The sequence below is a fragment of the Anguilla anguilla genome, chromosome 3, assembly GCF_013347855.1.
Source record: "Anguilla anguilla isolate fAngAng1 chromosome 3, fAngAng1.pri, whole genome shotgun sequence".
In the NCBI taxonomy this organism is placed as follows: domain Eukaryota; kingdom Metazoa; phylum Chordata; class Actinopteri; order Anguilliformes; family Anguillidae; genus Anguilla; species Anguilla anguilla.
Window position 1 is genome coordinate 65,537,900 of NC_049203.1, and position 24,469 is coordinate 65,562,368.

Here is a 24,469-nt window from a genome sequence, read left to right on the forward strand (position 1 = left end):
ATCCTGGGATGCCTGTTTTTTATTTTTTTGGGGGGTTGAGACTGAGAGGCACATTGTTCTGCGAGCGGGACGTGTTCCTCAGCGAAAACATCGAAATCTTGATGGACGATAACCAGCCCTCTAAAACCACAGGGCATGAAGACTGGGAGAGACAGAACATTCCCTTAACATGTAAAACCGCAGCAGCCCTCCTACTAAAATACTTAGAATATCTTGCTTGGGGGTGAAAGGTCAGGGGTCAGGCACGCTATTTGGGCCGAATTCCTCACCTTGCTCAACAGAGTGCCACTGCTACCGCTAAATTAGGAAAGGGGACACCAGTACAGGTGAGAAAGCCCCTGAGCTTTAAGTCACAAGGAGGAACACTACATGTCCAAAAGTATATGGAGGCCCCTTTGGTCTGGGGCTGTTTTTCATAGTTTGGACTAGGCCCCTTAGTTCCAGTTAAGTCAAATCTTAATGCTACAGCATACAATCACATTCTAGATCAATGCTGTGCTTCCCCGACAGTTTGGGGCAAGGCCCTTTCCTGTTTCAGCATGACAATGCCCCAGGGGCGCACAGCAAGGTCCGTATAGAAATGGTTTTGTCGAGAATGGCGTAGAGAACTTGACTGGCATACACCGAGCCCTGACCTCGACCGCTATCCAACACCCTTGGGATCAGTTGAAAAGCCAACCGCTAGCCGGTCCTAATCACCCAATCAAATCGCCCTGCTGTCTGAATGGAAGGCAAATCCCTGCAGCGATGCTCCAACATCGAGCATAAAGCCTTCCCAGAAGAGTGGAGGCTCTTATAGCAGCTAAGCGTGGACCAAATCCATATCAATGCCCGTAATTTTGAATGAGACGTTGGATGTCTTGTGTCCACATACGTTTGGCCATGTAGTGTATATGAGGTACAGATGGGGGCGTGTGTGTGTGTGTGTGTGCGTGTGAGTGTGTGTCTGTGTATGTGTGTGTGTGTAGGTGTGTGTCTGTGTATGTGTGTGTGTGTGTGTGTGTGTGTGTGCCTGTGTATGTGTGTGTGTGTGTGTGTGTGTGTGTGTGTCTGTGAGCCAGACAGACAAATGGAGGGAGGAAAAGACATCAGATCTCTGCCGGTGTGTGTGCAGGAGTAGTCGGGGGGCCTCTTGAGGGAGGAACGGCCAGGCTGATGGATTGAAGCAGAGCGATCCACGTCCCAGTCACGGCAGAGGCACAGCCAAAACACGGGAAAACAGGAGGGAGAGGAGAGGGACTGACAAAATGTAGAATTCCCACACCTGAACGAACATCAAATATTGATGAATATGAGAAAAATATTTTATTTGAAAAATACTTCATCTCCAGTTGTTCAGACCCCCTTATGACCCCCCCCCCCCCCACCCCCCACCCCAGCCACCAGTTTACAAAAACTAATTTTTAAAACTTTACGAATCAAGAGTCCAAGAAGAAAAAAAAAGTGTCTCACAGCATCCCCGCTCAACTTTTGGGACGAAACCAGAAAAACGTTAAAGATATTTAACGTGAGTAACGCCCTGTCTGATAGACTCTGTTGAGTTGTAAAAGCACCCTTGGATATTTACCATGACTCAGTATAATCTGTGATCCGAGCCTCCAGGCTCCCCGAAAACCGAGAGTAATGAACTGACAGACGCACAGACAAAGACAAACACAAAAACAAGATCACCTCTTCCCTGGTGCAGTCGCAGCGCGGCCTCCATATTCATCAGCTCAGCCAATCCTACTGGGGCAGTGAGGGGTTCTCAGCCTCAAAGGGAAAGCCAGAAAAAAGACGGAGAGAAAAAAAAAACATTTCATTGTGTTGCACATGGATTTGGACTGCCCCCTTGTGGTGTACACGCGGTATAGCAAGCCATGACAGTGGAATACTGCGGCGCAGTGCTTTCCCCTATCGAAAAGCAATATAGGAATACGAGTGGATTGCTATGACAGATTTCGTTCTCACCTACACGCCTATTCCCACCCATCACCTCATCCCTCTACTCATTATTCACCCACTCTTCAAACTCATCACCTCCAATGCCCATCAACTCCATTCCACCAAAAAAAAAGCCAAATTAACTAGGCTTGTATCACAACAGTTTCCTGAATTTAGTCTATCACACCAACTGTCCATAAATGGCATCTAAGATCCAGCAGGCAGAGTAGTACAGGTTTTCAGTGTCTATCGGAACTCTGTCTAAAGAAAGAATAACCAGATTGCAGAAGCAAGAGTGATGGCACCTACCATATGTCACTACGAATGATGATTTCTTTTTATTTTCTGAGGTATTATGAAGGTGTGAGCTAGAACCATATTTACAAAAAAAAAAAGACATTGCACAGAAAAACTGTACACAGACAGGAACGCCCACACAGACCTAGACAAACAGCCATGCAGGATGCAATGCTTGTGTTTTTTTAAGCTAAGCTAAGAGTTTGGACCCGCTATGATTCTAAGCTGTTTAAAGCTGTGTTTTTTTACTTCTAGCTGGTTATACTTGGTCTGTTGCAAGTCATAGCTGGTCTTCGGCTGGTCTGCGGCTGGTCAAAGCTGGTTAAGCTGGTAGGAGAAAGCTGGTGGTCGAGCAGGTGGACTAGCTGGCTATATAGGCCAGCTAAAAGTGTAGAAAACACATCTTACACCGGTTTGCCTTAGCTCACAGCTAAGGTGTCATCATCAAAGAAATACTGCCTGAGACTCTCTCTTTCTCTCTTCCTCTCTCTCTCCCTCCCTCTCTTTCTCTCTCTGGGGCTAACCTGAGGGTTGACTGTTTGAGACAGGCTGTGTGTATTGTACAATAAAGGTTTTGTTAAAACTCCAAAAAGCCCTCTCTCTCTCTCTCTCTCTCTCTCTCTCTCTCTCTCTCTCTCTCTCTCTCTCTCTCTCTCTCTCTCTCTCTCTCTCTCTCTCTCTCTCTCTCTCTCTCTCTCTCTCTCTCTCTCTCTCTCTCTCTCTCTCTCTCTCTCTCTCTCTCTCTCTCTCTCTCTCTCTCTTTCTCTCGCTCTCACTCTCTCCCCTCCCCTTCCCTCTTTCTCCGGGATGTGTTAATAACACTTGTTTTTGATCTTATCTGAGCATCCGAGTGATGTGGGGGAGTGCGGTCGAGTTTCCTGGACAGTTCATTGACTCCGGAGTCGGGGCTGGGGGGGGGGGGGGTAGGGGGGGATGGGGGGGGTTCATTGTGTTTCGGCAGAAACGGCTCGAATTGAGAGAGATCTTATCCCCGCGCCCTCCGAACGGCGCAGGAGCGGAGTTAATGGGAGAAAGGGAGCGCGGTGGGTGTCCTGCGGCTCACGTTCCACTCGCCAGGTGATTACCGGCCGCGATCACCCACCTGTTCGCACTCACTCAACGGCGTCGTGAGGGCCTGGCCATCAGATAGGGTCGCGCGTGTGCGCGCAGGCGGGGGGAGTGGGGGGGGGTGTGCTGGATTTGGAGAAAACCCAGGCCCGAATAAAGGTCCCCATTGTGTGTGTGTGAGACAGGAGAGGTTTTTGATCTTGATAGACGGCCCTGTGCTCTAAGCTGTGAAGAGAGGAGACAGAGTGGGAGTTTTTCCACTTGGGCTTTTCGATTCCCCCCCCCCGCCGCCCCCCCGCCCCCCCATTGTTCCTCCTCTTATTGGTTGCAATAAGCCACTGAGAAAAATAGGACTTCTGAAGTCTGAAGTGTGCGTGCGTGTGCGTGCGTGCTTGCATGCGCATGTGTGTGTGTATGTGTGAGTGTGTGCGTGCTTTCCTGTGTGTTTTTATGTGCTTGCATTTGGCTGTGTGTGCATGTGTGTTTGCGTGTATTTGTGCTTTTGTGTGTGTGTGTGTGCGTTTGTGGGTGAGGGTGGGTGTTTGTGTGTGTGTGTGTGTGCGTTTGTGGGTGAGGGTGGGTGTTTGTGTGTGTGTGTGTGTATGCTTGCGTATGTGTGTGTGTACATATGTGCAAGTTTGTGTGTATATGTGTTTGTGGCGGTGGTGGTGGTGGTGGTGGTGGTGAGGGAGTGTCAGTAAATCTGCCCTCCCAGACGCGGACTCTCTGCATACTGGCCATTTGTTCCGAGACCTTGTTGTTTTAGACCAGCACTATGATACCTGATTCAACTGATCAACTGATCACGGCCTTCAGTCAAGACCATGGATAAGTAGAGTCAGGTGTCCATCACCACACTGGCACATTTCGGATAGGATTGGAACCCCCCGGTCCTAGACATTGCCGCAAGAATGCTTTACTACCCCTGCTCTCCTGCAGTGAAAGGCCAGGTGAGCAGAGATGTCTTTAGAGAGCTGTGGTCAAGACTGAAATAAATACAGTGTATGGGCCTGTCAGGAGGTTATCCATTAGCTGGTGCCTGTCTCATTTTTACTGTGCATTTCTTCAGGTTCCACTGTGCAGCAGGCGTGTCTCTTTTAGAGGACTCCCTGGATGTGGAGTGAAAACAAATGGGACACACCCAGAGGTGCTAACTTTGTGTGGCGGCTAAGCAGCAGGTGCGTCTCTTTCAAAGGTCCCCCTGAACACAGGGATGCTAAGCATGTGTCGTGGCAAAGCAGCAGGTGCGTCCCTTTCAAAGTTCCCCCTAAACACAGAGATGCTAAGCGTGTGTCGTGGCTAAGCAGCAGGTGCATCTCTTTCAGAGTTCCCTCTGAACACAAAGATGCTAAGCGTGTGTTGCAACTGCAGGAGGTAAGGAAAGGGTAAATTCTATAAAACGTAAATCTTATATATATATGTGAGGTGAGCGGGACCAATATCCGAATACTGTATATAAATGTGAAAGGAGGGATGAAAAATGGAAAAATTATTTTGGAATGGAAGGAGAGCAAATATAGTTGAATAAATCTATATTTGAGCCTGGCACAGAATCTAAAATACCAATCATTTCCGAGCGGATTGCCTCCTTCGCTTCCCAGTGGGGCTTTCTCACGAGGACCGGATTGATTCTTTTTTTTTGCCTTTTCTCCCCCCCCATCCGCTCCCCGTCTTTTATAAAATTGCGGTTTTTTTTTTTTCGGCTCGCGCGGATTACAAAGACGAAAGAGCGGCGGGGGGCGGGGGTAGCCGGCGAGGTAGCCGCGGACCGGGGGGCGTTCCCACAGGGCCGTGCGTCGGGGGCCGGGGAGCGCGACAATGGCTGAGAAATGAGCAGGGTGATGGACAGCAGTCCGCCGCGCTCGCGGACAAAGCTGCGGGTAACGAGCAGCTGACGGGCAGACGGTCCATTACCACATGCACAAAGAGGGGGAGAGATAAACCGGATCGCCGACTGTCTTGCCATAGAAACCGGCCCATTGTTAGGGAGAGATGATAAGATTGACCCTTTTGGCCCCCCCCCCCCCCCCTGCCCCGCGCACGCTCAGGCGCACGTGGGCACATACACTATGTCTTTTCTCTCTCTTTTTTTTCTTCTCTCCATCTTTTTTTCCCCCTCCTTTTGTGCAGCTTAAGAGCAGCGGCTGCATTTTGATTATATTTTATTCTTTTCCCCCCCCCTCCCGAGTGGAATGAAAAAAAGAAAGAAAAAAAGAAGCTAGGATTGGAAAAGTAAAGCGGAGAAATGTGTCTTAAACTGGGCTTTGTTGGAGAAGCTGGCTATGAAAGGAGGCTTTCTGTTTTCTTTTTCACAGGGATTACTAGCCTTGCCAGATATGGATTCCATTCCAAAAAGGGGTTCAACAGCTAAATTACAACAGGGCCCAGTCATGTACCATGCTGTTCACGAGGCCTGTGTGTGTTTGTGTCTGTGTCTGTGTGGATACGGAGGAGGAGGTGATTGAGAGAGGGACAGAGAGAGAAAAAGAGAGAGATCTTCACAATACCTCAGAAAATAGATGGCTCGTTCGATTTACACGCTGTGTGAGGATGCTGTGGTGTAAGGATGAGCCCCACGGTCTTGGATCAAATCTAGACGGTGCCAGGGACTGTGGCTGGTAACTCCATAGGGTGATGCGCAGTTGGCGATTGCGTTGCCCGGGGAATGGGAGAGTTCAGTCGGTTAGCGGTCTGCATTTCCACTGGTCGATGGAGCAGCCATGGACTGCATCTCAAAGCCATGCATTAAAGGTCTTCCTCTGATTCCACTCTGTGCAAGCTTGTGAAAAGAAGCATCTGTTGACATCATGTTTCGAAGGAGAACTGTGGATGTCTGCACTCTCCTGAATTGGCAGTTAGGTATGCGGGTGCAGATCATTGGCCATTCCAAATTTGGGGGGAATTGGACTTGTTAGGCACCAAATTTATACATAAAAAACTTTTTTTTAAAAGAAAATATTGAAAACTCCTCCATATAAAAAGAAGAAGGAAATATCCTTATTCAAATTTTGGGAGCAAGATGCATAATTTGTAATAATCTCCTCAAGACATTTGTGCTATGACATTTACGACATCTTTGAAAGACCATAAAGAGTTTTGAGTGAAACAGGTTGATACCAGGCAATATAACACATTCATGAATAATGAATGTTTTTTTCTTTTCTTTTTTTTTTTTCACTGTGCTTGATAATTGGAATCAGTCTCATCGCTCACAATGCTTTTATGACAGTTTCATTATATTCTGTTTATTATTTTTTATTTCTCGGGGACTTTGTATGACGATTTACATAAACGATGACATTTGATGTATTGAATCAAGTTAGCAATAGCACATCTTGAAGAGGTTGCAGTCCCTGGGGAAACCGCAAATATACAGGCAATATAAAAACAATAAACAGCAGCATACAATTAGTTTTACATGGCACGGCAGCTGTCGAAGGCGAGCATATATTGTTTTCATTAAAAAAGTAATGATAAAACTATTTGACAACAAAATGCATGTTGTGGCACTGCATTCAAATCACACTGTAATTATAAATGACAAAAGCATTTGGCAATACAATGGGTGTTGTGGGGATTGGGGAGGAGAGATTAGAAAGCGCTGGCATTCAATGATCGCCCTTTAACCACATTTTGATGGAGAAAAAAAACAAGAAGACTGCTGAAGTTCCTTATATCAGTTTATGAGGAGTACCAGCAGGTTACAGCACGGCTTTGACTGACAGCGTTGATTGTCAGAATTATCAGAGGATTTGGATTATTGCGAATACCCATGCAGATGTGTATGTAAACACATCTGAGTACGAAATGAGTATCGTACCTTATTGAACCTGTGTTTTGTAGTTGTCCATGACCATGAAATGCACTTTTGTACGTCGCTTTGAATAAAAGCGTCTGTTAAATAAATAAATGTAATGTGATGTGTATAAACACACACACACACACACAGATATAAAAAGAAATAGAAAGACCAAGATATACATTAAATGTTCATTATTCACAATCAATATAATACGGCCATATTATCTTCAAATGGAATAAATGTGATATAATGAAATCATGAAATAATCATAAATAATCGTGAAATAAATGCCAACAAACACACACGCGTGTGTGCACGCTCACACACATACACACACACGACCTAGCGTATTATTTACCCGGAAGTGATTAGAATACGATTAATAGATCCATATTTATTTCAAGTTACTCGTTTTTTCTTCGTAATTGTATTGCAAATTACTTAGACATGTAACGTACTTTCGTTCCTTTTTATTCCACAAGGTGGCAGCAAGCCTGCTTTGGGACGCCATTCTTCTGCCTGCAATACCAGATTTATACACAAGGTGCCAGCATAGGACAATCAATTCTCTAAAGAAGGCCTTTTACTTTACATTACAGTTCATTACAGATCCCAATTCCCATACCTTGACCGTGTATTTAGAAACAGCAGTCTTTCCCTTTATCACCAAATCCGTTGAAAGTTAAAGAATGGATTGCAGACAAATATAATTTTCTAATTACCCTTTCCAATTCCTAGAGTCATATGTTGTACCTCGACACCATGCTTCTATGGTCTCGGTCTTAATATGTACTTTTATTCTAATTTCTTATTCAATGAATTCTGGTTTTCTTGTGAATATGTTAAACGAAAATAGTTTTCTTTTGCTGTTTGTCCGTGACAGGGATTGGCTTCTTTACTTGTGTTTCCAGTTCATTCCACACGTGATATAAGTGTATTATTCTTGCATAAATAAAGTAAAGCATTGTAAATATATATATAATATATTATTATTGATAATAATAATAATAATAATAATAATAATATAGGAATAAGAAGAAGAAGAAAAAGCATCATCATTAGAATATCTTCTCACCGTGACAACGTCATAAGGAACGATAGATCTTCGGTGGACTCTAGGACCTGGTGAAGCTGAATGTTTTATAAGAAAGAGTCGATTGCCGAGTTGTAGATTGCGACCTGCACACGGTGGTGTGAAACCAAAAGATACAGAACATTCTCGTTTTGCAGGATATTTCTGTTCACATTTTTCCTCTTCCTCCGTGGTTCAAATCGATATATGCAATTATCGTGTTTATTTTTAAAGAAGTAGCCTATTGTCAATGCGGAAACCTTTATTGAAGTAACCATCTAGATAACTTGTTTCTCGAGAAGGTGAGTGTGACTACCCATCTGAAAATGACAAGCGCGATCTAACTAGCTAGATAGCCAATTTATAACTGCTCTAGATGACTACCTAGCTACTGCCCGTCTCTAATGGTGCAGTCGTTTGCTGAATGGTTTCCAGCATCGTGCTTTAATTGTCAAAGCAACTGGGAATTCTGTGATCGTCTGAAACGATCCATTAGCCTACATTTCAAGTTCACAACTAACTTAACGTGAAGTGTTTTAGAACGGTGCATTCTGACTTGCGGGCGCTAACTCCTTAGGATTCAACCTTCCTTCGTTCGATACAAAAATGAGCCGCGCCTAAGTTAGCCGCCGTTTGTTAAAGTAACCAAGCAACATTCCATGGTCGTTTTTGTTATGTGATGCGCCGGTGAGAGCGTGGTCAGTGGGCACAGGGATCCTTTCGGCTGGTACAATTCGGCGTTGTGACTCACTCGCCGAGCATGGACAGGAAAGTTCACTGCCCAAATTAGAAAGGAACGGCCGGAAACAAACACAGCTGACTCGGTTTACGTTAAAGTCGTTACGCGGTGCTTATATTATTGTGGGAAACCATGAAACGTTCAGGTGGTGTATGCTCCAACCTGTAACTTACCTGCCATCCTACATGCAAATTGATCTGCAGCGACGCTCTACTGTCTCAGTGGCAGGAATATTCAGAACTGGTGTTGTGTTAAATGTAAACATCGTGGCGTGGCTGGAATATCATTTTAATTTATGTTTTGGACGTATGATACTTTTTTTACTTCAACAAATGCAGAGATTGGTTGTTATCGGGTAGTACATGACAGTTATCAGTTGATAAGCCTTGAAGGACAGGACAAAGTTCCGCTTAAACAAACCTAATCACAAAATAGTTATTACTTTTAAGGGCTGGAAACAGACCTTCCATTTTCCATTAAGCAACCATGCTGGACTCTTTTATTAGGCACTTCATTAATATGTAATGGCAGGACAAGACTAGAAAATCTGCTGATTTATAAGCATCGCTCTTCCTGTGTGTGTTTATGTTTTTGTTTATATTTGTAGTGTTCGTGAACCGTGCTTCCCAGCCATGACAGGCCTGGGGAGTTACTGTGGAGACGATGGCTCAATGAGCCAGGCCTGGGTGGAGAACGGGCTCTCGCCCTGCTTCTACTTCACCCTGGTGCCCACCGTGCTGCTCACCCTCGCCGCCTTCTTCGGCACCTTCCACTGCGTGTGCTACCGGCGCTACGGCACGCCGATGGAGCCAAAGTTCGTCCCGCGGTCCCGTCTGTACGGTATGCAGCTGGGCGTGTCGGCGCTGCTGCTGCTGCAGTTCCTCGGCTACGTTGTGTGGCGGGCGGCGCAAGGCGGCGTGCTGCCGGGGTTCGTGCTGCTGTATGGGCTGCTCTCGGCGCTGAGCTGGGTCTGGGCCGTCGCCATGCTGCGGCTGGAGCGCCAGCGCGTGCTGCTGCGCGATCGGACCCGCGGGCACAGCACCGTCCTGCTGCTCTTCTGGGCCATGGCATTCGCCGCGGAGAACCTGGCCTTTGTCTCTTGGTGTAGCCCCCTCTGGTGGTGGGGTCTGGAAACAACACAAAAGCAGGTGAGCACTGAACGCTGAAACTGTCCTTGTATTCTGTGGATTCGACAGTCAGTTTTACACTACAGTTGCAAGAAGGCCTTGGATCTACGATCTCTAGTTTAGCACAGACTTCTGTGGGTTGTTTGGTTTTAATACATGATCTTCTAAATGAGAAATAAGGGGCGACATAGCTCAGGAGGTAAGACCGATTGTCTGGCAGTCGGAGGGTTGCCGGTTCAAACCCCGCCTTGGGCATGTCGAAGTGTCCTTGAGCAAGACACCTAACCCCTAACTCATAACTGCTCTGGCGAATGAGAGGCATCAATTGTAAAGCGCTTTGGATAAAAGCGCTATATAAATGCAGTCCATTTACCAAATAATGAGTTTTAAATATTTTTGTTTGTTTCTTTGCAAACTGAGCATCAGTGCTGTCAGTTTAATTTTCTGCGTATCTCATTGTGTTTTGCCTTTGATATTCCATGAGGTAGGATGACACAGCCTTTGAGAAGATACTCAGTTCATTGTATTTAGTGTACAGTAACCCATGACTCAGATGCTGATAACATGACTGGATCATTACCTAGGCTGTTTTTTAAGATGTGGCCTTACTTTTTTTTAAATATGTTGAAATGCAACTCAGCCTTAGTGTGCAAAAGAGCAGGCATGTGCTCCTGTGATGCAGCATAAATGTGTACAGAGAGAGAGAGAGAGAGAATGCTGAGTCACTCTTGATCATGCATTTTTCTGCCAGCAGCTTGTTCCTGACCCCTCCCCCTAATGCCTTCTCCCAAGTTGATTGGCTGCAGCCCTCTTGCAAACCCCTCCCCCTCACAAACTTCCCTTTTTTTCTTGCCAATGCCATGAAGTACTATTATCCTGAGTAAGATAGATAAGTGAAGTTCTTTACGATAACAATACCCTTATTTTGAAGCAAACTCGCATTCTTTACCCAGTGAAAGTGAAAATTAAGTCAGTAATGTTTGGAAAGTTAAGAGTAAAACAGCCATTTAATGTACCTTACACTACGAATACCCATGTCCTGGTTCATGTTTTTTTTTTTTTCCCCTCCCTTTGGTGAAATTTAAGGCAGACGCCATTGTCACTTTGTCACTATTTATACACATTTAAATGGATGCCGTGGAGTTTTTTTTTTTTTAAATGGAGTTTTTCCCCTGAGCTGTCCCGGCACCCTTCTGGTTCATATTAATCCATTCTCACTCCAGGTGGATTTTGGACTCTGGCTGGTCCGTTACATTGGCACGGGGACCCTCTTCTTCATCGGCCTGAGGGCTCCGGGGTTACCACGGAGACCGTATATGCTCCTGATCAACGAAGACGAGCGCGACGTGGAGCACGGGCAGGTAATGCCGCGCCTGCGTGAGTAGAGAGAGCTATGACCGTTATCGGGCATGTGTGGAGATGATGGAGCATGTGACTCCCAGCCCTGAGACAGAAAAGGTGCTCTTTTGGCTGCAGCATCGCAATCACCTCCAACCCCTCCAACCCCCCCCAACACCCTCCCCCTCCCCACCAGTTGATTACACAGTTAACACAACTCACATGGTGTCTTGGGTCTCAATTGGGTGCTGATTTTAAGGTGAAAACAAAAACCGGCACACCCTGTAGCTCTCCAGGACCAGGATTGGAGACTATTGCTCTAAAGACTCTGCCTACAATGGCTTCTGTGACAGACCTCTTTGTACTCTTAAATTAAATTTTAAAATGAACTAAAATGCTGTATGTAATCGATGGGTGTTCACCAAGAAGCAGTCACTGATGGTATGCTAACGCAGAACAACGTGTAAGCCCCAAAAAATTAATTATTTTTATATATTCTTTTTTTTTTTTCTGAATACATTTTAATGAAGTGAATAAACTTTTTTTTTTTAACAGTTCAGTTTTATTCAGAGAAAATGAATTTACTTTTTGAAACTGGGATCTTGTTAGAATTAGTTTTTATGCTAATGAAACGAGTAATGGAAGTCTCACAAAATTACTTGCCATTTTTTCGTGGATTCCTCGGCAGTCGTAAAAGCTTTGGCAACATAGCCTACAGACCGGGGTGTGAGATTATGACAACTTTTACAGCAACGAAATCAACGTTTACTTTGGAAATTCACCTTTATATTAGGCTATATATTTTGCGCGTCATCTGGAGTTTTCGCCTACTTGTTGGACTACTGCTGGAGTCAGTCGTTTTATTGTCCGGGTTGTAGTCTCAACTACGGAAATTAAATAAAGCTTTTAAGCTCCACCAAAGTATAGTGTTTCATGAATTGAGATGTCTTCAACCTACGGATACTCTTTGAATGTTGTCAAGAGTTCTGTTGCCAACTGCGCTGGCCAAAACGCGCTGACGTCTGCAGTTTGCACGCGGACGCCTCGAAAAGTCGGAATGGGAATGATGCGCGCGCGTCTATTCATCTTTACTGACAATTAGAGCGAACAAACGCTAGGCGAGGAAAACACACGACGAACGGCGACCAATTTGTGTTTGGTAAATTCGGTAGCCTGCATCAAATGTCCAACAACTATTCATCAAAAGATGAACTTCACAATCCTTCGGTGACGTTAAATATACCGGTAGGACATTTTTTTTCCTTCCTAAATTGAATCGATTAGCGTAAGGAAATTCCCACCTTTTTGCGTGAACACTATTGTATTTACGGTTTTATGGATTACGTTTTGGAGTCAGAATGTTTGTATTAAGTATTATGTATAGCTATAGCATAATGGCGTATAGCCCTGCTAATTAATTAATTTGGTAACTTTGGAAAAGTTTATTTTTTGCTGCTTTGTAGTTGTGGGGAATGCCCTGCTAACCTGTAACTTGGAATTGAACGGTGGCATACCTGTCATCCAATAAAAATAAAGATCAATATTTTTGGCGCAATAATACAATGCTTTTTAAGAAGCATTATTTATTTATGATTTGTTTTCTTTGTTTTTAAGTTTCAAATGTTGTATAAATTGGCTTGTCTTCCTGTGTGATTTCTGAAAATAGAATTGTAATGTAAATTAAGTAGTAAATATTCTCAACCTTAACCATTATTAGCCAGTCAAAAGGCATAAGGATGTAAGCAGTATGCAATAGCTATTATTTAATAAGACGGTCATATGTGATGTATTGCTTTTGGCATCATTCTCTCTGTCCTGTGTTTGCGCCTGTCGCTCTGTTTTTGACCGGGCCGACGTGTTTTTCTCTCTCTGTATCACAGCCTCTGTCGGCAGGGGCCGAATCGCAGTCCACCTGGAAGGATTTCGGGAAGAAGGTGCGCCTGCTGGTGCCCTACATGTGGCCCCAGGGCAACGTGCTCCTGCAGGGCCTGGTGCTGCTGTGTCTCTGCCTGCTGGCCTGCGAGCGGGCCATCAACGTGTTCGTACCCATCTACAACAGGAACATCGGTGAGAGCGTCCTCGTCGACACGGGCTGAAACATCTCCCCCTGCTTTTAATTCTTTATTTTCTTAAAACCCGTGGTGCTACAAAGCATAGTTATCTCCCGTGTGTTTTTGATGTTGATTGATAATGTGCCCAGCAATTAGTTGTCTCTTGGGGATAAATAAAGTTTATTGGATTGAATTAAAAGACTGAAAAACGAAGCCACGGTAGGGGTCGTACAAGCAGTTGGAACACTGGAAAAACACAACTGTCAAACGCAAACGGCAGTTAAAAGCGGTTTGAACAGCAAGGCAGCCGCCCCCTCTCCTGTTGGTCCAACGTTGGTTCTGGTTGCTTCTCTGTGTCAATCTAATGTGGTTATTTCTGTAGGGAACCCTGAAAAGCGACAAACTCTCGGTGCTGTATAGGTATGGGACATGCCGCCCTGTCATGATGTAACTTGGCGGGATGGCATACCTGCCGTCCCAATCCATCCCCTGTATTATTGGGGGAAGCAGCTCTGTTTCTGTGCCGTGTGTGTGAACATACAGTAGATTGCAATACTGATCATGGACAGCAGGGTGCAGTATAAGAAAGCTTATAGGTCTGTGGATGGCCTCAACAGCTGCACAAATAACCGGTATGAGCATTAGTGCTCCATTTCCTTTCATCTCCACAGTTTTAAATGCGTGATATAATTTAAATTCTATTTGTTCAGTTATTGATTGAGATTTTGTGAATTGTGAGCTGCCTCAAGTCACTGGTCTGCGTGAGAATGAATTTGACTACTATAGCTAGCAGGATAGAGCTAAATGCTAAATGGGGGGGCGACATAGCTCAGGAGGTAAGAGCGGTTGTCTGGCAGTCGGAGGGTTGCCGGTTCGATCCCCCGCCCTGGGCATGTCGAAGTGTCCCTGAGCAAGACACCTAACCCCTAATTGCTCCCAATGAGCTGATTGGTACCTTGCATGGCAGCCTTTCACCGTTGGTGTATGAGTGTGTGTGTGTGTGTGTGTGTGTGTGTGAATGGGTGAATGAGAGGCATCAATTGTAAAGCGCTATATAAATGCAGTCCATTTACCATTTGCAGTCCATGCTGTGGGATATTAGCTAGTTTGAATTATTCAGAAATGGTGTCTGTGCGTGTTTTGTCTGAGAACCATCCTGTGCCTAACTGAGAGGGGGATGTTAGTGTTTATTGGTCCTCAATATCAGTTATTTCATTTGCCAGCAAATATTTTCCTTCCAATTAATTATGCTGAGGCACAGAGCTGATGGCTGACGTCTATCACAGCGAACCTAGCAGAAGATGGAAAGGGCAAAACTTGTGTTTGCAAAGGAAAGATAGGCGGAGCGCTGACTTTATGAACAACGCTGAGAAAGGAGGAAGTTCGAAAGGGCCACAGATAAGGAACGATTTCAGTTTGTTTAAGTGTGTCACGTTTAATCACCTCATTAGTTTATTGCCGTTTTATGGTGGATGGAGATCTGCAGTCGCTGGCTCTCTCTCTCTCTCTCTGTGTGATGTGGTCTAACTGCGGGACGCTTTGTCCTTGGCGCTGGGCAGTGGATTCAGGCGAGCGCTGCGGCTCCACGCCCGGCTTCTTGAGGTCGGCCATCGCTGTTTTAACCGCTTCGAAAAACTTTAAAAACGTGCTTGAACGTCTCGCTCACAGGACAGGACTGCGTGCGTGTCTGTGTGGGGGGAAAATCGGCGTCTCCTTGCGACCCTTCCCCGTCCTCCCTGCCCCACGGGCTCCTTGTCGCAGGCCAGCTGAATGTGGGACCGGCCCCAAAACCCCAGAGTCAAAGCCCACCGTCCCCCGTCCCCCCCCTCAGCCAAAAAGCCCCCGACGCTCACAGGATCGGAACAAAAGCAGCCGGCGCTGAACTTGAGCTAGGCTGCGCTCTCCCTTCCTCTGTGTCTCCCTCCGTCCCTCTCTCTCTCTTTCTTTCTGCCTCCCTCTCTCTCTTTCGCCCCATCCCTCCCTCCCCCTCTGTCTCCCCATCCCTCCCTCTCTGTCTCCCTCTCTCCTTCGCTCCCTCTCTTTCTCTCTCTCTGTCCTTCTCTCTCTCCCTCCATCTCCCTCTCTTTCTCTCTCTCTCTCCCCCCTTCGCTTGCACTCGAACCCTGTTCACCTCTCTCTCTCTCTCTCTCTCTCTCCACACACCCTCACCCCCCACCCCCCTCAATCCCCACCCCCCCCAGGTAAACTTGGACTTGGGGGTGGGTTTTGCACACTGTTCACAATCAAAGCTAAACGGACAGAAGAGCACAATGGCGGGACGCGGCGGCTCGGTGGCCTGTGGCCAGGCTGGGCCCAGCGTTTGGCGTCTGGGGTTTGGAGCAACATGAAAGCGCCGGGGGGTGAAAAGGGAGCTTTTTGTATGACGGAGTCACTCGAGGGGGGGTTGGGGGGGGGGGGGGTGGGCGTGATAGTGGAGGTCACCCACCCTGCCAATCACGATTAGGGGGCATTAGGAGCTTTTTGCGGAGTTACATGCTGGTACAAGGGGCTGTTTGTCTGCCCCCCCCCCCCCCCCCTTCCCCCCCCCCAGTGCCAAGATCCCCCCCCCCCCCCCCCCACCATCCTCAAAAGGAGAGAAAGGCACTTGTTCTCTCTCCGGGCATTTTCTATTATTGTTTTTAACTTTCTCCCTTTCGTCTCCTTTTTGCCCTCCTTCTCTCACTTTGGTGCGCGATCAGAAACGCAATGAATACAGATGAGTTAGCGGGTGAGACTCACCCGCGCGGTCTCAGGGGCGTTCAGTCCCCGGGGTAGTCTCGCAATTTCGATCTCCCCCTCACGCCGATCAGCGAAATTATCCCTGATCTCCCTCGAGGTGCGCCAGGGTGACAGACGGCCATTTTGATGATGTCATGCTAAGAATCCTTTTAGGTGAATCAGACGTTTGACAGTCAAAGAGCGTAAAACCATGATAATTAAAAAAATAAAAGCACGTAGAACTCAGATTCAGTCCATGCATCCGTTGTCTATACCCGCTTGTCCTGGGCAGGGTCGCGGGCGATGCTGGAGCCTATCCCAGCATGCATTGGGCGAGAGACAGGAATACATCTCGGGACAGGTTGCCAATCTAGTGCAGGGCACACACATCATTCACAGTCACACTCATACCTATGGGCAAGTTAGTCTCCTGTCAGCCTAACCTGCATGTCTTTGGACTGTGGGAGGTAACTGGACGACCCAGAGGAAACCCATGCAGACACGGGAAGAACAACTCTGATTCAGCGTAGGAGTTGAATTTTTAAAACCTGTGCCATGTAGCGAATAGCTGTAAGTATGCATGTGATTAAAATACGCTCTCTTTCTTCCACGTTCTGTGTTTCAGTGAACGAACTGTCGGACGGAAGCAGCTGGAAGACTCTGGTGACCACCGTGTGTGTGTACGTGCTGCTCAAGTTCCTGCAGGGCGGTGGAGCAGGTAGGCATGGAGACGCTTGGGTCTACGGTACTCCGTTTCCCATGATCCTCTGCGTTTGCTCATGGCCAAGGTCTCCTCATCAGGGAGACAGAGCCAGTGTATTTATCACTCATCACTCATCTCTCTCTCTTTCTTTCTCTCCCTCTGCATAGTTCACTTGTAATTATTTTTAATGGTCATTTTTAGCTTTTAATGGTCATGCTATGCTCATGAATTTTGTTTGTTGTGAAATGAAAAAGGAAAAAATGGTTGAGCTGTATTGACTGGGTATTGTTAAAAATCACACCAATATCTCTATCTCTCACTCTCCCTCTCTCTCTCCCCCATCTCTCCCTCTCTCTCCCTCACTTTCTCTCTCTCTCCTCCCTTTCTCTCCCTTTCCCTGTCTCTCTCCCTCACTCTCTCTTTCTCTCTCTCTCTCCCCCTCTCTTTCTCTCTCTCTCTCCCTCCTCCTCTCCCTCTCTCTCTCTCCCCCCCCCCCCCCCCAGGCTCCTCCGGGTTTGTCAGTAATCTGCGCTCCTTCCTGTGGATCAGGGTGCAGCAGCACACCAACCGCGTGGTCCAGGTGCGCCTCTTCGGCCACCTGCACTCGCTGTCGCTGCGCTGGCACCTGGGGAGGCGCACGGGGGACGTCCTGCGCAGCATCGACCGCGGCACCTCCTCCATCAACAGCCTGCTCAGGTACCTCCCGCGGGCCAGCGTCCCCAAACGGCCCGGACCGCGCGCTCCGTGGTAGCTTGTGAACGGGCGCGACTCTCGCTCTCGGTAAAGATATTCTGATTTTTATTTAATCCGTGTCCATAAAAAAAGCCATTGAAGTTTCGGCCATGGTGTGAAGGCCTTCGTCGGAATGCGTAAAGCTCTTGAAGGGGACAGACTGTACCATCGTTAAGTTTAAATGCAGGCACAGGCAGCTGAACTTAATCAGTAGGGGAAGGCCGGGTTGAATCCTGGCCACAGCAAAGACAAAGCAAACCGCAGAAGCAGCTCATCGCCTGCATAATGTGCCTGTCCCTTTTAGTTTTAAGCATTCTGATGAAGGCCTGGCAATGTGGCCGAAATGTTTTTGTTGAGATAGATTAAATAAAATCAAAATATTTTTATTGCGAGAGAGAGAGAGAGAGAGTTGCACCTGTTCATTGATCGTTTCTTTATATATTAGCACCTGCTCACAGCCGGTTTGAGTGCTGTTTCCTCCTCTTCTCTGTTGTGGCTTAGCCAGATATCAATGAATGATTCCAAAGCCGTTCGGCAGTGTAGTGTAGTATAACGCGGGAGGAATTGGGCTTGTAACCTAAAGGTTGTAGGTTCGATTCCCAGCTATAACACTGCCGCACAATTGAGCAAGGTACTTCACCTGCATTGCTTTAGTGTCCATGTATATCCAGCTGTATAAATGGATGTTTTGAAAGAAATGCCAAACTTGAGTCGATTGCTCTGGATAAGGATGTCTGCTGAATGCCTGTAATGTAATTCAATGCAATCAATCTGTAGTAAGATCCTAACCTAGATCTTATCGTAAGCTTGATCTGAAACACTGTCTTGGTTTTTTTTTTAAATTCACTCCACAGTTACATCGTGTTCAGCATACTCCCCACCATCGCTGACATCGTAATCGCCATCGTGTTCTTCATCTCGAACTTCAACGCCTGGTTCGGACTCATCATCTTCATCTGCATGTTCCTCTATCTCAGTGAGTAACGGTAGCCAAGGCAACTCTTTGTTTGTTAGATCACCAGGGTTACGGTCAGCGGTGTTCTGTCCAGTGTAACGCCTCATCCACTGACCTCCCCCTACTCTTTCCCCAGCGCTCACCATCGTCATCACGGAATGGCGGACCAAGTACCGCCGCGAGATGAACACTCAGGACAACAACGCCAAGTCCAAGGCCGTGGACTCCCTGCTGAACTTCGAAACGGTACCTGCCCGTTGCGTACGGGGCGAGACGGCTTGAGATCGCGGCGTACCGGCTGGACTTTGATTATTTTACTGACCCGGTAGCTTATCTTTAAGAGGTGCCTGGAGGTGCCATGAACACATGCAGCGCTGGAGGGGATTGTTTTGCTTCTCGAGCGAAGCGTGGGTAAATAACCTTCGCAGTGCTGTACCTTCTGGTGCAGGAACTCTGAAAAACAAGGCTGTCCTCCAGGGTCTCCTGGGGGGGGGGCAGTTTTCCCGCCATTATTAAATATGTTGCAATAACACCAGGTGAAATGAAGACTGTGCAGCCAAGTTGACTTCCTCTTGCCCTCCTACTTTACATTACATTACATTACAGGCATTTTGCAGACTTACACAACTTTTACATAGCATTTTTACATTGTATCCATTTATACAGCTGGATATATACTGAAGCAATTTCGGTTAAGTACCTTGCTCAAGGTTACAACGGCAGTGTCCTACCCGGGAATCGAACCTGCGACCTTTCGGTTACAAGCCCAGTTCCTTACCCACTGTGCTACACTCCGTCCTACTTCACTTAACACACTAAGCTGTGTGATTTCTCTCTCTTTTTACGCAGGTGAAATATTACAACGCGGAGAATTACGAAGTGAATCGCTTTCAGGACGCCATCCTTAAGTACCAGGTAGCTGGGAAATCCCACGATTTATAACGATATGCGAACATATGTAAATACCCGTATAGTTTTTGTACTCGCGTGTCTAACGTCAGGGCTGCCCAAACCTGCTCCTGGAGATGTACCGTCCTGTAGATTTTAATTTCAATCCTAATTTTGCACATGTGCAGTTAGCAGCTCAACAAGATCACTATCTGTTGAATGAGGTGTGCTTTGTTTGGGTTGAAATGAAGACCTATGAGTCGGTAGGTAAATCTCTTGGAACAGGGTTGGGTAACCCTGGTGTAAGCTGATTGTACGTGCTAATTAGTATTGGAGCTTTTTCTGATGGTGATGGAGAAGGTCATCTCACCTCTTCTCCTCTTTCTGTCAGGTGGCCGAATGGAAGACCAACGCCTCCTTGGCCTTTCTGAACCAGACCCAGAATCTGGTGATCGGGTTGGGCCTTCTGGCTGGATCTCTGCTTTGTGCCTACTTTGTCACGGAGAATAAATTTCGGGTATGTGCTCCGACAGAGCGTGATGATGAGTCTACATCAGGACTGGGATGGTGTGTGGAGTTTTGGCTAGTAGCTTAAGTGGGATGGTGTGTGGAGTTTTGAATGTGTGTTTCACTCTGTCTGTTCTCCAGGTGGGTGACTATGTTCTTTTTGGGACTTACATCATCCAGCTGTACACCCCTCTGAACTGGTTTGGTACCTACTACAGGTAAGCTAACACAGTAACATGGTTGAACCTTGAACCTTGGCAGTGGGATCCCAGATTTTTAAAAATACTTGCCAATAAATACAATACTGAGTGGTTATTTCTAGAAAAAAAACTACAAATTCTGTAAACATCAATCATCAGGGACAGACAATACATATTAAATTGCTTTTAACTATAATCATAAGTGGTCGCATTAACACGGAAAATGAGCCAAAACGCAGTGGGGAAAAAATACACTGTATTCCATAAATGCAGATGATTTGAGGTCTTTTTTAAGATTACAATGGGTGATGACCTGGGGGTGACATAGCTCAGGAGGTAAGAGCGGTTGTCTGGCAGTCGGAGGGTTGCTGGTTCGATCCCCGCCCTGGTCATGTCAAAGTGTCCCTGAGCAAGACACCTAACCCCTAACTGCTCTGGTGAATGAGAGGCATCAGTTGTAAAGCGCTTTGGATAAAACCAGAAACGCTTTGGATGGTCCATTTACCATTTACCTAGACTTGATACCACAAAATAATAAGTCCTGTTTCTTTGAACCAAGCATCTTTCAGTGTCTGATATTTGTGTTGTTTATTGATCATAATGTTTACACAACCCAAGGTAATATTGCGAGATTCAAAGAGAAACCACTTTATTTGAATGAAATGTCAAAAATTGGTCATGCTCTAGCTAGCTTGGAAGCTTGTTCAACATGTGTAAATTAATACAGAAATCACCCCTAGGGTTTTTAAAAAATATTATTTTGGTCACAATGTCAAAGCAATACTTGTAGCTTATTTCATCCTGCTTTTGCCTCGTACCACACAGAGTCATGTGACTGAGATTTCTCTGTCCTTCCAGAATGATCCAGAATTCCTTCATCGACATGGAGAGCATGTTTAAGCTCTTCACAGAGGAGGAAGAGGTAAAACATTTTTTTTTGTTTGTCAGTTTTTAAATATAATGTTTCATTGTGATGTATGTGGTGTTTAAAAAGCGTTTTTTGTTTGTACGATTGTAGTGATTGTAGATTTTGTCTGAGCCGAAAGCAGGATTCTTTTCTCGACATCTGTAACAGTGCATATTTTTTTTTTGGGGAGGGGGGGTGTAGTTTGGGGGGTGGGGGGGGGGTGCGATGGGGTCCTGCTCCAGACTGCTGCTCCCGCTCTGGCCTCAGTCTGGCCCAGGGCAGGATCTGTCTGTGGGAAAACTCCGGAAAAACACACACTCGCCCGCCCCTGCGAAACACTCCGCACTCAAAGCCCCCTTTAGATCCCCTTGATATGTTAATGGCCAGAAGAATCAAAACAAAGGCATTATTGGATGTTCAGATTTCTTTCTTAAGTTCGGTTCCCCTCGGAAAGCTGTTACTATACAGTGACGGGGAAGAGAAAGGGGTTGAGGAGCAGGGGGGCGGGGTTTGGGGAGGGGGTTGGGTGGTGGGGGTGTGGTGGCAGCAAAATCTTCCACAGGAGGGGGGGGGGCCCTATAGTGGAAGCGAGCTTTGATCAAAACTTGCCTTTTGTGGTTATTCTTAAATTTTTGGGGGTGCTGGGGTCAGCTCCCACATACAGATGAGGTGCGTGTGCCCGCGCTGCACCCCCTCTGCACCCCTTTTCCGATCGCGCGCAGGTGACCGCGGTTTTCGGCGTTTCTCCACCCCCCCCGACGGCTCACCCCGTCTCGCCTCCTCCGTCTCCCCAGGTGAAGGACGACGTCAACGCCGGGAACCTCCTGTACAAGCTGGGGAAGGTGGAGTTTGAGAACGTGCACTTCAGCTACATGGAAGGGTAGGCATTCCCCCCAAAACCGGTCACCAAGTCCCCCTTAGCCCCGTTCTGTCAAAGCCAAGTATCACAGCCTGAACAGTAGACAGAGGAGATGCCAGAACCAGACTCAAGCTGGTGGCGTTGGGGTCATAGCACTATGCACTGGACCTTCCTGACGCCATATGTATCATAGGTGAAAAAATCCAGGTTCAGAAAGTAAAAGTCCTCCGCAGTATTTTGTTTCAATCGCCTGAATTTACACAGCTCTTGGATGGAAGAATCGCATGGCAGGACTTTTATTTTCTGACCCCTGGACTTTCCACCTCTGCTATGTATATTTCTTATATTCACAGTGTTTATGTTTATATAACTTCAAACTCTCAGACCTTTTTTTTGCAGATTCCATATACTGGGTATGTCCGACTGTGTCGAAGCTCCTTTCTGTTCCACTGTGAGCCGTGTGCTTTCTGTTATTGTCCCTACAGGAAGGAGATCCTGAGGGACATATCCTTCACCGTCATGCCCGGGCAGACCATGGCTCTGGTAAGCTCTCAACCCTTCCAGGCGCCCTGTGATTTTTAAAACATGGATAACCACACGTGTCAATCAAGACACCTTTTTCAAGGTATAGATAACAACACGGGTCAGTCAAGATACCTTTGAAAAGGTATGGATAACTACATAGGTATCAGGACACCTTTAGCAAGGTATGGATGCCCACATGGGTCAAATCATGATACCTTTTGAAAAGTTTTTATGTACCTAGTCAGGTGAGGTGATGTTAAATTTTAGTCGCAATACTTTTATTTACAAAATATCAAAATAACTAACTGTTGCCATTTTCTTCAGGAAGCAGCAACAGGCCCTGTTTGAATTCTGCGTGTGGCTGTCTCTCTCTCGTGTCTTATTTTCGTAAGAGTTTCCTCCCTTTTCCCTCCCAAGGTCGGCCCATCAGGATCGGGCAAAAGCACCATTATCCGGCTGCTCTTCCGTTTCTACGACGTCCAGGGGGGCTGCGTCCGCATCGACGGGCAGGACATCTCCAAGGTGAGGGCGGGGGGGGGGGGCGGAGTTTGGGTAGGGGGGGGGGGATTCGGGCCCTGGAATGAAGCTGAGAATGAGGGGGCGTGTGCCTAAATGGGATGAAGTACGGGAGAAATCACCTGGCGCACCTGAGCCGCCAGTCTCTCCTCTCTTAGCGTAGCCGTGGAATTGGCATCGCTCATTTATTCCAGGTGACACCGCGTTGGTGTTCCTGGAGCTGGATGGCAAACTGTGGCTCCAGCGCGTGCCAGTGGAGTTACGGTGCTCCCATTCACCAAACTGTCAGGGGGATGCATTTCCTTAAATGCTAATTAAAGTGTAGGCTTCTTCAGACATGTCAAATAAGCATCCTACCCGGGCAGTGGACGGAAACCTTTGTTGTCGTTCCTGGTTGAGCTCCTTTTTTCCTGTGCTGTGTTGGGTGGAGTAGGAGGAGAAGGGGTGGGGGGCGGGGCGCACCCCCTTTTAAGATTTAATTGGACGTGATCTTTCCTTGTGTTCAGATGAAATGCTCGCCACATCAAAAGGCGAGAATCCGGTCGGGCTTTGAAGCTTCTTCCGACCGAGTCCGCTAACGCACCGTGCGGAGTGCGCTAGTTTATTTTCCCCCGAGACTTTTTTTTTTTTTTCTGTGCATTTTCGGTTTGTGGTTTCGGAATTTCACTGTCCTTCCAGATTTATCTCGGTTTTTTTTTTTTTTTCTTTTGAATCGACGGGAATCACGCAGCTATTTCATATGTTTGGATGGCCGGTACCCAGAAAGCAGTTCGACGGCAGTTCTCTGGGTCACGGCCCGTTCTGTAAAAGTTTCAGTGGCGTGATTTTTTTTTTTGTTGTGGAACGGTGAGCTTTTTTTCCCCGCAGCGAAACCCAAGAGATGTGATTCGGCGCCGTGCCTTGTAAAAAATTTTTTGCAGTGCCCCGTGTAAATAAATCATTTTGAAAGGGTCGTGAATAATGAATAAATATCTTTTTGAGGGGCTGCTTCTGTTCCGAGGCTTTGAGGAATTTCAGACGCATTGGCGCTGCGGGCCTCCCTCCTCGGCGCTGCGCGCGTGCGCGTCGAAGCGATGAACTTCAGAACTCCCTCACACCTCCGCACAGAGCTCATAATCCCAGTGCTTTTCCAAACTGGTTTGGAAATGTGCTGAAAAATAATCATTAAAAAAAAAAAACCACAATCATGCCTGCTCTGAGTGTACCTCACGTGCCGTGCGCTCTAAACGGATCGCTATGGAAACCGAAAGCGCGGAGGCTAACGTGCTACGCGCGCGCGTTGAACCCGATGACTCCTCGCCGTGCCGGGTTGTGGCTGCGGTAATTACCAGCAGCGCGGGATATAAACCCGGCTAGCAGTTTTCCACGGGCACCCAGCGTCACACCACCAATCGGGAGATCTGTGTCGTAAACAGAACGTCGGAGGTTCATAAATCCGTTAGCAAATGAGACGAAACCGTCGGCTACAGCGAGACGTGCCCGTGACACCTGATTAGAGGCCACCGCGCGGTGCTTTGTAATTACACGGCAGAGAAGCACCTT

General features: G+C 46.9%; 1 protein-coding gene across 1 annotated transcript in view; it reads left to right on the forward strand.

Annotated features, from left to right (window-relative positions):
• Nucleotides 1–8,245: 8,245 nt before the first annotated feature.
• abcb6a (ATP-binding cassette, sub-family B (MDR/TAP), member 6a) overlaps nucleotides 8,246–24,469 on the forward strand; it is a 31,856-nt gene continuing 15,632 nt past the window's right edge. Inside the window, exons 1-15 of the mRNA XM_035408726.1 lie at nucleotides 8,246–8,464; nucleotides 9,509–10,049; nucleotides 11,252–11,389; nucleotides 13,247–13,433; nucleotides 16,761–16,853; nucleotides 17,342–17,534; nucleotides 18,425–18,546; nucleotides 18,662–18,771; nucleotides 19,375–19,440; nucleotides 19,805–19,930; nucleotides 20,062–20,138; nucleotides 20,979–21,042; nucleotides 21,822–21,907; nucleotides 22,372–22,429; nucleotides 22,829–22,933. Of these exons, the coding sequence (XP_035264617.1) occupies nucleotides 9,534–10,049; nucleotides 11,252–11,389; nucleotides 13,247–13,433; nucleotides 16,761–16,853; nucleotides 17,342–17,534; nucleotides 18,425–18,546; nucleotides 18,662–18,771; nucleotides 19,375–19,440; nucleotides 19,805–19,930; nucleotides 20,062–20,138; nucleotides 20,979–21,042; nucleotides 21,822–21,907; nucleotides 22,372–22,429; nucleotides 22,829–22,933 (1,941 nt within the window). The 5' untranslated portion in view covers nucleotides 8,246–8,464; nucleotides 9,509–9,533. The remainder of the gene's footprint in view (nucleotides 8,465–9,508; nucleotides 10,050–11,251; nucleotides 11,390–13,246; nucleotides 13,434–16,760; nucleotides 16,854–17,341; nucleotides 17,535–18,424; nucleotides 18,547–18,661; nucleotides 18,772–19,374; nucleotides 19,441–19,804; nucleotides 19,931–20,061; nucleotides 20,139–20,978; nucleotides 21,043–21,821; nucleotides 21,908–22,371; nucleotides 22,430–22,828; nucleotides 22,934–24,469) is intronic.